At 36.3% G+C, this 18,196-nt stretch overlaps 1 protein-coding gene across 2 annotated transcripts; it reads left to right on the top strand.

The window, feature by feature from the left end:
• The first annotated feature begins 1,119 nt into the window (after positions 1-1,119).
• LOC105111326 (uncharacterized) lies at positions 1,120-17,881 on the top strand. Of its 2 annotated transcripts, XM_011006645.1 has the most exons (26): positions 1,120-1,385; positions 1,468-1,548; positions 1,781-1,918; positions 2,352-2,462; positions 2,556-2,606; positions 2,718-2,818; positions 4,724-4,817; positions 5,122-5,253; positions 5,350-5,610; positions 5,722-5,800; positions 6,544-6,635; positions 6,752-6,835; positions 7,613-7,687; positions 7,787-7,834; positions 8,376-8,471; positions 8,863-9,092; positions 9,388-12,893; positions 13,003-13,082; positions 13,294-13,374; positions 13,571-13,642; positions 13,728-13,833; positions 13,958-14,012; positions 14,625-14,753; positions 14,844-14,961; positions 15,417-15,499; positions 17,072-17,881. In XM_011006645.1, exons 1-26 carry the CDS (start codon positions 1,221-1,223, stop codon positions 17,496-17,498), a joined length of 6,495 nt encoding a protein of 2,164 aa, XP_011004947.1. In that variant the 5' UTR covers positions 1,120-1,220; the 3' UTR covers positions 17,499-17,881. The 2 variants fall into 2 exon arrangements, with proteins under 2 accessions (XP_011004947.1, XP_011004948.1); XM_011006646.1 differs by lacking the exons at positions 1,120-1,385; positions 1,468-1,548; positions 1,781-1,918; ... (3 more) ...; positions 4,724-4,817; positions 5,122-5,253 and having other exon boundaries at positions 5,494-5,599.
• The last annotated feature ends 315 nt before the right edge of the window (positions 17,882-18,196 follow it).

An 18,196-nucleotide genomic window follows, 5' to 3' on the forward strand; every position in this document is an offset into this window, starting at 1 on the left:
TGGTGTCTAAGACCCAAAACTTAAAAGTAAGATTTAAAATTAAAATATAAGAGAAAATGAGAGAGGAGCATACAGGAGAGGGAGGGAGGGGTAGGGTGGCTGGACAAGAGGAAGAGGGAAAGGGAAGGATAATGGACGGCCGGAAAAGTGAGAAAAAAAAGGGAAAGAAAAAGAGACGGTTGGAAAGGGGGAAATTGATAACATGATTTAGGGTTATAGATTTTTTTTTATATTTTTTTTAAGTTATTTAAATTTAATTAAATAGGTTTGATTTGGTCCGGTTCATTTGATTTAATTTTTTTAAAACTAAAACTAAACTAGACTGAGTGATTTTTTATTTTTTAATCAGTTTATTTGGTTTTTTTATTGGTTTAATTTTTTTAGTTAATTTTTTCTTGATTTTTTTAGTTTAATTGGTTAATCAATTTTTTGAAATATTTCTAGTTCTAATGAAGAAATAATTATAAAATGATGATGATATAAGAAAAGAATAAACAACTATTAGACAAGAAGGAGAAGAATTAATGATTTCTAGTTTTGAAAAACAATTTTGTTAACAGAGATATTGGGATTTTTTTTATATATATTGTGCCAATATAATATATATTTTTAAATTAGCTCCAATTTAATTTACTTCTAGCATGTCATTTAATAAATTTACATAATGAGTAATATATTGTTAATAATTTAATTTGTTGAGTTATTTTAGAGAGTATTTAAAAAAGTGGTAAATATTGCTTTCAAAGTATTATTTATTTAAAAATATATTAAAATAATATTTTTTTTAAATTTATTTTTGATACTAACATATTAAAAAAATTTAAAAATACTAAAAAAATTAATTTAAAATATTTTTTAAAATTTTAACAGAAAACATTAAATCTAAATTCTAAACAGGTCTATCAATAAGATATTTTCACCTTTAATTTGAACGTCAACGGACTACAATGCTCCTTCTTTGTCCATAACTGTTCTAAGGAGACTTTAAAAAAAAAAAAAATATAAACTGATTAATTGAGAGATTAAACGTTCAAGTATCTATATAACAAAAGGTGCAAACCTTAGGGGCTGATATGTATTTATTTTGACACCGACGGTAGTAAAGAAAATCGTCGTACAAGTATCTGAAGAAGAGTCATCGTCGTCGTTCTCTGGCATCCCTATAATGGAATGATTGAAGAAATTAGGAACCCTAAAACCAAGAAGAAAAGAAAATCGAAATGGAGATAGAAATGGAGGCGAGAGTGAAAGCACTGAGCTACAAAGTGAAAGGAATGTCAAGAGAATCTCCTTCTCAAAAAGCCTCTCATGTCCTCGACACTGACCTTCGCTCTCACTGGTCTACTACCACCAACACCAAAGAGTGGATCCTTCTCGAACTTGATGTATGCAATCGTCATTTTTCAATTCAATATCATCTTCTTCTAGAATTATAAACTCAATTTTTAGCTTGATTTTGATTTTCAGGAACCTTGTTTGTTATCGCATATTCGAATATATAACAAGTCGGTGCTTGAATGGGAAATTGCAGTTGGTTTGCGTTATAAGGTAGGCCAGCCATTTAGGTTTTGCTTGCATTTCAACTATTTTTTTTGTGTTTTTTATTGTTAGAATGTTTGCTGGAAACTAGAGGCTAGGAGTATTCTTTCTCGCTTTCTTAAAATTCGATCTGGAAACTTTTTAGGCAGCTCTTATCTTTTTGTTGTTGTTGTTGTTGTGCTTTTTCTGTATTGAATGTCTTGTAGAGCGTGGTAATGATTTTTTTTCCCTGTATAACTAGCCGGAGGCATTTGTTAAAGTTCGGCCAAGATGTGAAGCGCCTCGTCGTGATATGATTTACCCTATGAACTATACTCCATGTCGCTATGTCCGGATATCATGCTTACGGGGAAATCCCATAGCTATTTTTTTCATTCAGGTATATGAGTGTTAATCAGCCCTTTCTGCTTTGGATCACTGTGGTATCATAATATCATGTAATAGCTTCATTTTCTCTTTTGATTTAGCTCATTTTTCTTATCTAGTAAGTAGTGCCTTTTTGAACTATCTAGTCCCATGCCAACCACTGATTTCTTCTGTGAGGCATGGGAAATAAATATAGTTTTACTAATAACAAACTTAAAAATAAGGGATTTAAGTATTTTTCCTTAAAACTTTTGTAATTTTCTGATATTCGAGATTTTGTATTGGTTGATACTAATGGTCTTGACTCACTTTCAGTTAATTTCATTACTCATCCTTTTCTGAATTGCTTAATGTAACTATCGAGTGAAGTTCATTACTAGTCTGCAATTACTGTCTGATCTCTGTTTATTGGTGCTAAAGTTGTTATTGCTGTTGCTGCCTTGCAGCTGATCGGGGTTTCGGTGGCTGGTCTTGAACCGGAGTTTCTACCGGTTGTTAATCACTTGTTGCCAAATATTATATCACACAAGCAAGATGCTCATGATATGCATCTTCAGGTGGATCACGTTATTTATACAATCTCCAATTTAGATGTATTTCTTTAATCAGATTATCATTTTTCCTTGCCTTCTGACTGCTGTTGTTTGTAGTTGCTTCAAGACATAACGAACCGGTTGCTTGTCTTCCTTCCCCAACTTGAGGTATTTTATTTGCTTATTTTTGCAGAGGAACTTGATTTCGATTTTTATTGTTACTTCTAATTTTGTTTATCTGCTATTATAGATTAGCATACTGTTTTCCTTGCTTTGCAGACAGGCTTAACCAGCTTCTTAGATGCTCCTGAGCAAAACTTACGTTTTCTTGCAATGCTTGCTGGTCCATTGTACCCAATACTTCACATTGTGAATGAAAGGTTGGTTAACTTGCTAAATATCTTCCATACATGTTCTAAGCATTAGCTTTCAATAACCTTTTAAGAGATGTCACTTCCAAAGCTTTTGTGTTTCCTGCTTTCTCTACCTTATGTCTATTCTTCTCTGGCATTTTGTCTTTCTCATCCAAATATAGGGTTGTAATCGTGGTGGTGTTTATATTACAAACAATTATGTATAGTACAACTGAGGTTGACAACAGGATAATTAAGTTTCTAATTGTTTCAAGAGAAATTTGTGATTGCAAATGTAGAAATGATGTCAATGATTTCTGCCTCATCACTGAATCATTTTCCACCTTCTCAACACATTGCCTGTTGGAGGATGAATGGAAGAATTTTAAAAAAATGTTTTTTTCAATAATTAGAAATTATATCATATTATATTTTGTTTGCCAACTTAAAAATCTAGCTATTTTAGTCATATAATATTTAGTGGTAACTGTGGAATATTTTTGTCCTAGTGTTTTTCCTTAAGATTTCATTAGGGTTTAGCTATCCATATAACCTATTGCTATGCATGTGCTATCTGGTTTAAATTTTGGGGGCAACCAGGGGTAAGGTCAACTAGAGATCTTCATCCAATGTTTTTCAAGTTTTAGATAGTGCTTCTATAGGATCAAAGATTTAATTCAACCCCAACTACTGTTGCATGCTTTAAGAGTGTCCCACTTCATGGCTTTAAATAGCTAAGCTTTCTGTGAGAGTTAAATTGTAAACGCAGATTTAGCCCTTATAATCCAAAATGCCTTGCTTAAATTTAATGTTGAATTTCATGAAAATAAATAAAAAAATAAATGATATAGAAGTAGTCAAAATCCAAATGAGGAACTTGACAGTAAACTTTTTCATGCAATTAAAGTGCTTTTGACAGAAACCCTCCTAGTTAAAGTATAGAACATTAATGTGTAAAGAATCACTTTGGTTTAAGGTTTTTTTCTTCTTTTCCTTTTAGGGATTAATCAATTTAATTTTAGCTTAGTTCGTCTTTAAGTTCCTAAAGTTTGTCACAGTTAAAAATTTAAATGATGTGTTTGTAGAACCATTATAATATTCTTTGTAGTGCACATATTTTAGCAGGAAAGGTGGAGTATGGAGGTTGTGATATTTCATTGCATAGTTAGATGTTAGGGACTCCTGTGTGGTTTTAGAAGCAGATGAACTTAAATTTCACCAAACTAAAACTTAAGGATTTGAAAAAAAATTATACTTATTGTAATTGTTATTATTTTTTCCTTTACTGCTGCCTTGACTAGAGTGAATAATAGTCATTTGAGCTGGTATCGGTCTTCTCTGTTTTATTTCTGTGTTATGGTACGTGGATTTTCATTCCTGGCAGATGAGAGTAAAGGGTAATTATGTTGAATTTTCTGGATTTGTCCTGGCATTGTGGAAAGAATGGATGCCTGCGCTGTTGGGGATGAGCCTTGAAGTGTCCTCATACTCTTTGACCTCTTGCATACTTAGGAGCTTCATTCTCAAAGAATTATACCCCAATTGAGCTGATCATTATGGTTGGAGATTTGTAAAGTAGTGATGCCTTGATTCTATGTACTGTCTTGCTATGAAGCCTTTTGCCGAGTACATGCTCCTCGAAGTCACAAAAAAAGGATTCCGATTTCCTTGTGAATTTTAAGACGTCCCAAGTTTGGCACAGCCAATTATTTTCCTATCTTTTATCACCACTCATCTGCTTCTTGGCCAATTTTCTTGTATATAATGATTTTGCTTACAATTATCTTTTATTTTTTTCCTTGGGTTTGGTTCTGATGGTTTTTTTGTTTTGTTTGCACTTGTAGCATCTTCAAGATGTATTTTCCTTTTGGACACACTCACATATCATGGGAGTAATCTAACTCAATGGTTATTATTGTGTTGATACCACAGAGAAACTGCGAGGTGTGCAGGCAATATCTCCGATCTTGATGTTCTTAAGAGCAATCAACCATCATCTTCCTTAACTGTTTCTTCTAACTTTGAGGTAGCATCTGATATTCTTGTTTCTTTGTCATCTTTTATGTTTTGCTTTGGCTTGATGTGCATAGTCAGTCAGCAGTTTGACAACTTAAAGTTTCCTGAAGGATTGAGAAACTACATGTTCATATATATAGGGTTGAATATTGTTGGATGAGCCTTTGTTCAGTGTTGTTTTTCTAACTATCTTGCTGATTAATCCTATATTAAGCATTTCCCTTGCACCTTGCTTTTCAAATGGACCTTTTTTTCTTTTTTCTTTTAAATTTTCGTTGAATGGAGATGGTGTGTCTGGCCTTTTGCACTTGCAGCCAAGAAGATCACGGAGCGCTTCTTCATTTGTCTCATCCACTTCTAGTTCCATGGTATTCCGACCTGATGTGATTTTTGTGCTGCTGAGAAAGACATATAAAGAATCTGATCTGGGCACTGTTTGCAGAATGGTAATGGATCTATCTTGGCCTCTTTACATGTTAGTGCTTTTTTGTCAACTTACAGGCACTACATTTTAACTTACTGATAGATTCCCTTTATTTTAGGTGTCTAGAATCCTGCATAAGCTTATAGAGCCTGTTGCAGTGCAAGAAACATCAACCACTGCCAGTGATGTTACATCTGTCATGGATGAGACATCAAAATCTGAATTATCTAATCCTGTTCCACTTCTTGATTACTCAAGCTTGTTTGGAGAAGAATTCCAGATACCTGATGATCATTGGGACTATAGCATTCTTAGTGTCCTTGATATAGGGGCGGTGGAAGAAGGGATTTTACATGTTCTTTATGCTTGTGCGTCACAGGTTGATTTCAATTTTATTGATACAATACCCTTAATTAACCATTATCTGATGTCTTTCTTTTTGCTACATTCTTATGAGTGAATTTTCTTTCAATTTCTGTGTATTTTGCAGCCTTTGCTGTGCCGCAAATTGGCAGAGAACACTTCTGAATTTTGGTCTGCTTTACCACTTGTACAGGCATTACTTCCAGGTCAAGTATCACATAACGACCATGTGAACTGGAATTTCTTAACTTGCAGTTGTTTTAGCATCCGAGTTTCCATATTATCTCGTATAACTTCCAAAATAATAATATTATCTCTTATTTTTGTATGTGTTGAGTTTTCCTCGGTATTATCTTGTCAAACTCTAATTATTAGTTTTCTACCCCAGTGGCAAGCAATAGCCTAAGATTGGAGAAAGAGTCAAACTGCTGTGTAAAACTTGTTATGCAATTAGTGTTTTGTCTATCTAACTGTTAGCTTTGATCTTTAAACAATGTGAATCAAATTCTTAATTTCAAAAATCTTCAGATGCCAATTGGAGTTTGACTTGCATAGCTCCTTTAATATATTTTTTTGTTGTTTTCAGAAATGAAATTTTTATAAGATAAATGGAATACTTTTAAAACATCATATTTGAAAATCAACACCCATGATAAGAAATGCTCGACAGAACATTAAATTTAATGGTGGCTTGAGGGCAGTTAGATTTTTACAGAAAGTTATGGTATGATTTTAACCTATGAGTTACTCCTGGTGTAATCTAAACCTATCTTTTATGTATATTGTCTCATTATCATGAGAAGGTCATTTAATTGCTGGCTATGCTGTAGTTGGTTTTCAATTCTGTTGTATTCCAACATTTTCATCTTCAAGAATTTAAAACCATTGTTCACCCAACTTTCTTGAGACTGCCTTGCTGAATTTGGCATATTCTTTTGTGATTTATTAGCACTTCGGCCATCTGTGAGCAGCCTTGGTGATAATTTTGATGACAACTTTTCTCCATGGAAACAGCCTTTTGTGCAGCAAGCCCTTTCTCAGGTTACAATTGCTGCTATCATTAACTTTTTAATCTTTATTCTTTTTTGTGCTGTGTGATATTCCTTGAAAGCCATTTCAAGATTGTATTGTGCTTACCATTGTGGTTATGATTGCAGATTGTAGCTACATCGTCTTCGACATTGTACCACCCAGTTCTTCATGCCTGTGCTGGATATTTATCATCATTTTCACCATCACATGTTCGTCCTTCTCAATTTGCTTTTCCTATCCTCATAGCATGTGACCTCTCTTTTCTCTATAATGTCAGCCTTTTGTTTTCATTTAACTGAGAGAGAAGTTACCCTATAAATTCTTTGTTTCATCAAGCTTACATAAACAGTGGTGTGACTGAATGTCGAAATTGGAATTATGAAGTGGTTACACCTGTACATAATTTGGCCATTCAAATGCAAATCTTAAAGGGTATTTTTACCTTTCTATTAACATGTAAGGTTACAAATATGATGCTTTTTGGTTTGGGTTTCTCATCAAGCTTAGATGGACAGGTGATTGAGTGGCTGAATTGAAATATGAAGTGGTTACATCTATACATAATTTGGCCATTCAGATGCAAATCTGAAATGTCTTTTTACCTCTCTAGTAACATGCTAGGCAACAAATGTGCTGCATCTTAGTTTGGTTTTTAAAAAGCACCAAATTGTGAATTTTCCAACACCACATTTTGATCGATTTCTAAATTCCAAAATCATGGTTTTGGAAATTGTCAAAAACTGATTGTGTATGTTTTGGCTTCAAACTTGTCTTTTCCCAACTCTGACAATCCCAAACACAATTTGTCTGGTGTTGATGGTTAAAGGCACTAAATGGGACTATAAGAATTTACTGGTGTGTGCTATAATACAGTTGTCCCTCTGTATTGGCAAAATTGCTTCTAAGAAGTACTTATTCCTTTCTTTCCTTGAAATTCGATGTGCTTGCATAGGAACCAACCACCATAAGGTTTACTTCTTCTGCAGGCTAAGGCTGCATGCGTTCTAATTGATCTGTGTTCAGGTGTCCTAGCTCCTTGGATGGCTCAGGTCATTGCAAAGGTTGGTGGTGCACATTTTGCCTACTGTTTGGTTTTTGTTTTCTTATTTCACATACTTATCTTGTTCATGATATCCTGATTTGAACTGATAATGATACAGGTTGACCTAGCTGTAGAGCTTCTAGAGGACCTTCTGGGCACAATTCAGGTGTGTGTATCACTCTTTGGATTATTTTGTTTATGCAATTTGTTGAGCAGAGAAAACAAACTTATGTGACTGAACTTTCACTGCTTTATTCCTTTGGAAGTAAAATATCCGAGTCCAGGATATCAATATGATGGACTCTTACAACTGGATACCAGTTTCTTCCAAATCAAGATATCTTTGTTGGATCTGCTGTCACAAGCATTGTTTTAACTTTTTTATTAACCAGAATAACAGATAATGTTAGGGAGGTTTGCCATCCTAATCAAGTTGATTGTTGTTGTATAACATTATACATTTATCATATTTTATAATATAGTTGCATTTTCTACTATATATTAAGATGTTCATGGTATCCACTCCATGTTTGTGCAATGTGTTATGTATGCAGAACTAAATTTTTGATAAACATTTAAGAATGTGTACTGGAAATTGCTAATGCACTAAATGGTTATTCTTCTATTTATTTCATAATTTGCTGCTGGCTACTTTTTCTTCCACATGTATATTGGAGGTTTTAGGTTTGTTTCATTATGCTTTTCAGGGTGCTCGTCATTCTTTGGCTCGAGCCCGTGCTGCCCTCAAATATATCGTGCTGGCCCTTTCTGGGCACATGGATGATATACTAGGGAAGTATAAGGTATGCAGTCTTGTTTTAGTGGTTGTGTTACTTGTTTGTTATATAGTTTTGTGGATCTAAGTGCCCCAAAATTTTTGCAAAGAAACTCATGAACGTTAGTCTCTCTCAGTGTTTAAATTTGAATGCTGTCTTGAATATGAATGATTAGTGCCCCATTATTGCTGAGGAGATTTGTACTGTTGAATGCTGCCCACGTTTTGCCTAATTATTCTAACGTGGCAGTGATTATTGCTACTTTTCTTGTCATTAATAGTGTGTATTTTTTGCCCGTCTCAAATAGAATAAAGGGAGAGCTCGAATTGGGAAAGAAAAACTAGGGGTTTTAACTTAATTACTCCCACCCCTAAAGAAAAGATAGGCGTTCTTATTATCGTTATCATGTAACTTTCAGGAAGTGAAGCACAAAATTCTCTTTCTTTTGGAGATGCTAGAGCCTTTTCTCGATCCTGCCATCTATGCACTGAAGAGCACAATAGCTTTTGGAGATGTTTCTTTCACTTTTCTGGAAAAGCAGGAGCAGACTTGTGTAACTGCCCTGAATGTGATCCGTACAGCAGTGCAAAAGCCTGCTGTTCTTCCTTCTTTGGAATCTGAATGGAGGCGTGGATCAGTTGCGCCTAGGTATCAGATACCTGCATTGTGATGGTGATAGAGTCTTATTCTTAAGTAAAACCAAACTTTTCTTGTTTTTTCTTGAAAAACATCAAAAGAAAATTGATAGAAAGCTCATGCATATATTTTAATTTTGTATAACTTGTAACAAATAATAAATCAACTACCAACAGATTCAAATTTCACCAGTCTTAGTTCAAAATATTGAATCACTTGTTTCATATTCTTCTTGTGAATTAAGACATCAGATGATATGCTCTTCTGTTATATTGGATTAATAATGGAATCACACTGTTTTTTGCAGTGTACTTCTCTCAATATTGGAACCTCACATGCAATTGCCTCCTGAAATTGATCTTTGCAAGTCTTCTGTTTCTAAAAGCCTTGAGCATGAAGCATCAACCGCCTCCTCTCATGCTTCCCTGGTTCGCCAAGGGGCAGATTCTTCAAAATCAAATAACCAAGATGAGGTGGATGTTTCTGATACAGGTGTCAAGATGGATATATTTGAAGATGTCAGTCTTCTTTTTGCTCCTCAGGAGCTACAGACCATAGTACTGACAAATGTTTCAAGCAGTCCCAACAAACATATCTTGGATTCCAACGACAAGGATGCCAACTCAGAGCTGAACCATGTAATTGAAAAAAAATTTGTTGACCAGTTGCAGAATGGCTTGGTGTTAGATTGTGGTTTCATTGCAGAATACTTGAACTTGCAAGCAGACTATTTTCAACTTATAAACTACCGTGATTGTGAGCTTAGGGCCTCTGAATATCAGCGTTTGGCTTTGGACCTGCACTCAGAGAATGAGATTACCGTTGAAGGTCATGATGCTGCTATTGATGCTTTGCTTCTGGCAGCAGAATGTTATGTCAATCCCTTTTTTATGATGTCTTTCAGATCCAGTCCAAAGGTGATACCCGTTAACATTGGTGACAATAAAAAAGGAAAAAATTATGAAATCTCAGAGCTGCGGAATGCTTGTAAAAAGAATAGTTGTGACTTGGAAACAATAGCTCTTCTCGAAAAAAAAAGGGACAAGATTGTCCTTCAACTACTTCTTGAGGCAGCTGAACTAGACCGGAAGTTTCACAGGACATCAGATTACTACCCTGAAGGAATTGTCCAACAAGTCATAAAGTTGTCTCCCCTTGATGTACAATCTACAGATGCAATTACCTTGGTTCGACAAAATCAAGCTTTGCTGTGTAGTTTTCTTATTCAGCGACTGAAGAAAGAGCAACACTCCATGCATGAAATTCTTATGCACTGTCTTGTCTTTTTGTTGCACTCAGCCACACAGCTCCACTGTGCTCCTGAAGAAGTGATTGATTTCATATTAGAATCTGCTGAGCATCTTAATGGGATGCTAACCTCGCTCTATTATCAGTTAAAAGAAGGCAATCTGCGGCTGGATCCGGAAAAGATACATGGGGTACAAAGGCGGTGGATGCTGCTTCAAAGGTTGGTAATTGCTTCAAGTGGTGGTGAAGGTTCAGATTTTGCGGTCAATATCAATAGTGGGTTTCGGTGTGGAAACTTAATTTCGCCATCAGCCTGGATGCACAGAATATCTACATTTTCTTGCAGTGCTTCTCCTCTTGTTAGGTTTCTTGGTTGGATGGCTATATCTCGAAATGCAAAACAGTATATAGAGGAGCGGCTCTTCCTTGCTTCAGATCTGTCACAACTTACACATTTACTATCTATATTTGCAGATGAGCTGGCAGTAATAGATTATGTCATTGACCAAAAATACAAAGATGATAAGATTGAACAATCAGGAATTAAACAAGATATGCTGATTCACCAAAGGTCTAAAGCTGCTGATCAGCATGGAGACCAGTCTTTTCATGTCATCTATCCTGATCTTAGTAAATTCTTTCCAAATTTAAGAAAGCATTTTGAATCTTTTGGGGAGAACATTTTGGAGGCTGTTGGATTGCAGTTGAGATCTCTTTCATCCAGCGTTGTGCCTGATATATTGTGCTGGTTTTCTGATTTGTGTTCCTGGCCATTTTTTCAAAAGAACCAAATTACTTCTCAAAATAGTTATGTTCATTTGAAAGGTTATGTTGGAAAGAATGCAAAGACAATCATACTTTACATTTTAGAAGCCATCATAATTGAGCACATGGAAGCAATGGTGCCAGAGATACCCCGGGTGGTGCAAGTGCTGGTATCCCTTTGTAGAGCCTCTTATTGCTGTGTGTCATTTCTTGACTCAATAATGCATCTGTTGAAGCCTATCATTTCATATTCATTATGCAAGGTATCTGCTGAGGAAAAAAAATTAGTTGATGATTCATGTCTTAATTTTGAGTCACTGTGCTTCGAGGAGCTTTTTCTTGATATTAGACAGAAAAATGAGAGTCAAGATCTGACTGCAGGAAAGGACTACAGCAGAGCATTGACAATTTTCATTCTGGCTTCTGTATTTGGTGATTTGTCTTTTCAGCGTAGAAGAGAAATATTACAGTCCTTAATTTTGTGGGCGGATTTTACTTCTTTTGAGCCAACCTCATCTTTCCATGACTACCTATGTGCATTTCAGACTGTTTTGGAAAGCTGCAAGATTTTGTTAGTCAAGACATTAAGAGTCTTTGGTGTTTGCAAATTGCAGATGCCTCATGTTTCTGATACTAGCACAGGTACACTTAGTGATAGTAGAACAGAACTTAGTTTGTGGTTTCTCAGTGATGTCTTCCATAGCTCTTGTCCACCCAAGATTTCTGAGGAGCTGGAAAGCAATATCTTTGATGATATAGCCTCAAAGCAGAGGGATTGCAATTTATCTGTTGAGGAAATAGAAGACTTTTCTAAAACCTTAGAGAATCTCATTGCCAAGCTTAATCCAACTATTGAACTCTGCTGGAATCTACATCATCGGTTGGCAAAGAAGCTGACTATTACATCAGCTCAGTGTTTTATGTACTCAAGATGCTTATCTTCAATTGTGCTGCAAGTTCAAAACACTCAGGAGAATGACAATGAAAATTCTTGTGCGTCCAAGCCAGTTGACTGGTTTCCAGTTCATTGGAGGACTGGTCTAGAGGCATTTGCTGAAGTCATTATGAAGCTCCAGGAAAGCCATTGCTGGGAAGTTGCTTCTCTCATGCTTGATTGTCTACTTGGAGTACCTTGTTGTTTTCCGCTGGATAATGTTATTAATACCATCTGTTTGGTAATAAAAAGTTTTTCTTGCTGTGCACCAAAAATATCTTGGCGCTTGCGATCCGATAAATGGTTGTCAATGCTGTTTGCAAGAGGTTTCCACAATCTCCATGAGAGTGCTGGGCATCTTGCTGATCTGTTTGTTACACTGCTGGGTCATCCTGAGCCTGAGCAACGGTTTGTTGTTCTTCAGCACTTGGGTAGATTGGTTGGCCAAGACATGCATGGAGAACCAGTTTTACAGTCTAATACCATTAGTTATAAGTTGCTATCACCAGACTTAGTTCTTTCTGTTCCCGATTCATTTCTGTCTCTTGTGGTGTCAAGTACTTGGGATCAGGTGGTTTTGTTGGCGTCATCTGATTCTTTATTGCCTTTGAAGACTCGCGCTTTGGCACTTCTTGTAGCTTATATGCCATATGCAGGCAGGCAGCAGTTGCAATCCTTTCTTGCTGCAGCTGATAGTGTTCTCCATGTTCTGGGAAAGGTTACATATCCAACATGTGAAGGTCCATTATTACGGCTTTCATTGGCACTTTTGGCTTGTGCCTGCCCGTACTCTCCCGCTGAAGACATTTCCTTGATATCTCAAGATATATGGAGGAATATAGAGAGCATAGGATTGTCAAGAAGTGGTATGTCCCTTTGTTATTTTGTGCAGTAGAATAGAAATGTGACCAATGTGATACCTGTTCATTAATGTAACTTCTTTTCTTCTTCTCTCTGGTTTCCCTTATTTTGCAGAAGGCAAGTTTGGTGGTCTGGAGAAAAATGCTTGTGAAGTCTTGTGTAGATTGAGAAATGAAGGGGATGAAGCAAAAGAGGTGTGTTCTGGAATTCGGCTAAGCCTTGGCAAATTTCCTGACTGCTCTTATAAACATATTGAAAGCTCTTATGGATAAAGGCAAAATATATCTAAAGAGTTCTAGCATATTGACTAATCTTGCAAATTTTCTTCTCTCTTGAAGAGTTGAATTTAGCATTTAGTGTTTTTTAGCAGTTTAATAATTTATTGAGCTATTTTTCTTGTGCAAGGTTCTGAAAGAAGTGCTCTCTAGAAATCCCTCAAAACAAGTAGACCCAGATTTTGGGAGCACCCGTGAATCAATTCTTCAGGTAAGATAAATGGTTAATTATGATAGCTTAGTTCAGCTCCTTGCACTGGTGAAGGATATTGAAACTCTATCTTTAATTAGGTTGAAGCAGCACTTTTAAGGCCCTGTCTTGATTACAAGTTGCTTGCCTAATAGCCTGAGTTAATTGTTCCTTGCTATTTTTTACTTGCTAATTTTTTATAAGTCAATTTATACAGGTCCTTGCCAACTTAACTTCAGTTCAATCATGTTTTGATATGTTCTCAAAGAAAGTTGACCAAGAGGCAATGGTAAATATGTTCAACCATTGCATGAATGTTGTGTTTTTACATCCCAACTGACAAGATGGACTTATTTAATCTGAATATTTTGTAGGAACTAGAAGAGGCTGAAATAGAATTAGAAATTCTTCAAAAAGAACATGCAGTACAAGAATCATCAAAAGATTCCAAAGAGGAGAGGAATATTCCTTGGATAACTGGTGATGATTATCATCCCTTATAGTCATATGTTTCTTATTAGCTGCTGAAAATGAAAATCTACTTCTGGAATGATTTCTTTCTTACTGCTGTTATTTAATAGTCTTCCAACCTTTAATTGTCCAGCTTCTCTGAAAGAGGATAACCGCCTTCAGGAAATCAAGGATCGCATTCGCTCCCTGTATGTACTATGTTTTATTTTCCGCTATAGTTTGGGATAAGAAATTCATTGAAAATAGGGAAAAACTGTAATGTGGAATACCCGCAAACTACACAATTGGCATTCATTGACTGGACAATTAAATTCATATCATGTTTGTGATGCTCATTCTATTCATTGCTTAGATGTTTCATGGTTACATGGATTCAGTTTAATACTGTATAGCCTTTTTAACATTGTTCATTCATGAAGTTTATAAGACAAAGTAGAAGAAGTATTTTGACAAGATGTTGTTAACAGTCATTTACACATGATTTCTGTTTATGGTCTTTCAGTTTCAGCCAGAGTTAGTTATAAACCTGCAAGAACATTTTCTGTTGAATGCCACATAAAGGGACTTGGTGCTCTACTTTTCTAAACCGTCTAAAATATCCATGTGTCTTGAAATGGTTTCCAATTTCTATTGTTTTGTTCACAAAGTTGCAACATCTTGTGTATTTTTGAATATTAGCATGCAGAGTAGCTTGATTGTACATCTTTTGTTTTCCTCGACAAGCACCAAAACCCTGTTGCTGAACAAGGGACAAATTCCCATAATGTTATGTGCTGATCTGTTGTCATCTGTTTAATCAGAGAAAAGTCCAAGCTCCAAGAAGACATAGTAGCCCGCAGGCAAAAGAAGCTTCTTGTGAGACGTGCTCGTCAGAAATATCTAGAAGATGCTGCTATACGAGAAGAGGAACTTCTGCGTGAACTTGATAGGTTTACATATGTTCATAAATTGGATCAATTCAATAGAGAGGATGTTGAGAGAGAATTGTCACTAACAGCTAGCATTCAATGTGCTTTCAGGGAAAAGGCTGCTGAAGCAGAAAAGGAGATTGAGAGACAGCGGTTGCTGGAACTTGAGTGCGCAAAAACTAGGGAGCTCCGACACAATCTTGACATGGAGAAGGAGAGGCAAACACAGGCAAGACCCTTCCCAAGTCCCAACACTTTCCCTATATGGAGATTTAATTAAACATGTCAAGAATTAGTTAGACCCAATATTGTGAACTCTTTGGGACAAAATGTTTTTTGCTCTGAAGTCTTGTTTCCCTTTTCTTTTTCCTTGTTTTCTGTCATGCCATAGTTCAAAGGTTTGGTGAGTATTGTGATCTTTAATGTCTTCCCTGTCCATGTGTGCATGGGGAGGGGTAGGGGGATGGTTTGCCAAGGTCTTACCTGGCCATGTGTGTGTGATTGTTTGCCAATCCACCCCGTTTTTATAATGGTTGGATTTGCCCTTTACAAGATTGATTGTATGCTAATGAGTCATTGTTTCAACTTTGCTTGCAACAGTTTTTAAGATTTTCATGTCTTTAATGCTTTAGGAATGACATGTATAAGTACAAACAAATAACTAAAGTACATATTTGCATGTAGAGAGAACTTCAGCGTGAACTGGAGCAGGCTGAATCTGGACTACGATCATCAAGGCGTGACTTTCCTTCATCCAGCCATGGCAGGTATATTTCATACACATTTGTTAAAGCTTAAGTGATATTTAAGTGAAACAATACACACATTTTCACGTCCTTGATTCTAATGGAGCAATGGATTGGAGGAGAAAGGAAGATCGAGGAATAAAAGAACATGTATCAAAATCATAGTTCTTGTAGAGCTTCCTGGTCCTCTATTGCTATACAGTTTCTGTAAGAATCAAGAGGCACCACTAGAACTGATGGAACTCGGTCTTCAGTGCTTGCTTTAAATTATTTCCGGAACCCTTTTTTGCAAGATGACCAATGGGTAGTTCCTTTAAGAGTAACTGCACCGGCAAAATACATTTTGAAGTACAATGGCTTGGTGCAAAACTGAAAAGACAGGTTCTGTGAATGAAATTTATCCTGAACTCCTTCAGCTAGGTGCCTTGCAAAGCCACACCATAGCTTCCCTGTTTTTTCTATGCACATCTCCAGCTTGTTAATTTCCTTCTGTATTAAAACCCTAGTCTACATAATATTCATTAGAGCAACCACATGGCAATCTACAAATATGAAGCTTATCATTGGTCTATGCCCAAAGGGGTTTGGTTACTTTGACAAATCTGAAGCTGGAATCACAACCTGCCTCAGCCAAACTCCCATGGCCTATTTCTTGGATGAGGCATTTGGTTTCTGGTACTGCTCATTGTCACCATCGATTTGGAAAGCTTTCTGATTGGTCAACATGTCAGCTCTGACCAGGACTACCAGGATCTTTAGTCACACTTTCACTTCTGCATTTGCTTCCCCACTGTTAATTTCTTCTCTCTTTTTTCCGGCTATTCTAGACTAGCTGGATTGAATATTACAAATTCCAAACCGGGAAGGGGAGGGGGGGTCTCCACTCCTATTAAATGTAGGATCTCCTATAAGAAAACTGAAAGTGATATCAGGTGCATGTTGTTAACTTTCAGTCAATGGCATAAGGCTGTTCTCCAAGGAAGTAGAACATATCTAGTAAAGTGTCATTTGTAAAACCATAATCCTGTGTATTTCATGTGCCAAACCACGGGGTACTGAAGTGTATTTTGTCCATACCACCTTTTTATTATAAAATTACCATTGTATCTAAGAAGCGCCTATTCCCTGACTAACAAGGTGGGTGTTGAGAAAGTTTTTTACAAACATGTACTGACCTTGAGTTTAATGAGAACTGTTCTTTTTTATTGACTAAATGGTTTTGGTAGGAGGGCAAGTTTCTTCAACACTTGCTCATCAAATCTCAATTTTTTAGGCTTCATTGACGAGTGCAGAAGGAACTGGCCCCCTCGAGATCAATGATGTTAGATTATCATTTTTTTTCCTGTAGCAATCGAGAAGAGCTCTGTGATTCTGTTATTCCAAATGCATTTTGAATGACCCAACTGTATATAGTTCTAACAAATCATTATCATTCAATCTTCCATATATTGCAAAATGTTTGCTTTGATAAACTTTTCCTTGATCAGAAAATGGAAGATTTATAGAATTAGATGATATGGTGGTGCAACCTTAGCGCCAATAATTTTGACTGCTGCGCTTGTTTTTTTTTATTTGAAAAAATTCTGTCTGCAGTCGGCCTCGGGATAGGTACCGAGAAAGGGAAAATGGAAGATCAAGTAATGAAGGGAGTGCAAGAACAAATGCTGGCAGCTTGCAGCCTGATACTGCCACTAGTTCATCAATTGCTACGCCAGCTATTGTGTTGTCTGGCTCTCGACCATTTTCAGGCCAGCCACCAACCATTCTTCAATCTCGTGACCGTCAAGATGATTGTGGAAGTGGTTATGAAGAAAATTTTGAAGGAAGCAAGGACTCTGGTGACACTGGCAGTGTTGGGGATCCAGATTCGATAACAGCATTTGATGGGCAATCTGTTGGATTTGGGTCTGCACAAAGGCATGGATCTAGAGGGAGCAAGTCCAGGCAGGTGATGGAGCGGAGAGAGGGAAGAGAGCGAGATGGAAGACGGGAAGGTAAGTGGGAGAGAAAACATTCATGACTAGTGACCTGCTGAGTTAGATGTAGGTTTAGGATTAGTCATTGTATATACATCAAAGGTTTTCACTTACCGTTACAGATTGACACTGCATCTGATCCACCAAGGGAAAAATGGATGAATCACGTACTGTATCTCTTAAAAAGAAAATTTACCGATGGAATCATCACGAACAGCTGTAGCTCGCTCTTCAGTGATTTTTAAATGAGTAGAGACAACGTTTTCAAGCACTTCTCTCTCTGTAATATTGGAATCTTGTCTTCGTCAGAAATTGAAAGATAGATGGAACAGAGTTTAGTAGGTTATTTCTTCTTAGGAAGACATGTTGTGTTAAATAATGAATAATGTTAGCTTTCCAGCAGATATAAATCCAGCCCCAAGTCCAACTTATGTGTTAATGAGTTGCTGTTAGGTAACAAAATAACTGATGGTGGAGAAATTCGATGTAATTCTTCCTTTTGTAGCTTAAAATTACCTTCCCCAATGTTTTACTAATGTCACGCTGTGTACTCTCGCCAGTGTAGCCATCCAGCATGTACAACAAAAAAAATAAAAATAAAAAATAAAATGAAATGTAAAAACACTCTGGTCATGGACTCAAATAATGTAATTATTTTTTTACCATTCTTAAAAAAAAAAATCAATAAACTTGCTTTCGAGAGAGCGTAAGCTTGGTCTTTTTGTTTTTTTCAAAACAATGT

This window comes from Populus euphratica, unplaced genomic scaffold (assembly GCF_000495115.2).
Source record: "Populus euphratica unplaced genomic scaffold, PopEup_1.0 scaffold291.1, whole genome shotgun sequence".
NCBI lineage: Eukaryota > Viridiplantae > Streptophyta > Magnoliopsida > Malpighiales > Salicaceae > Populus > Populus euphratica.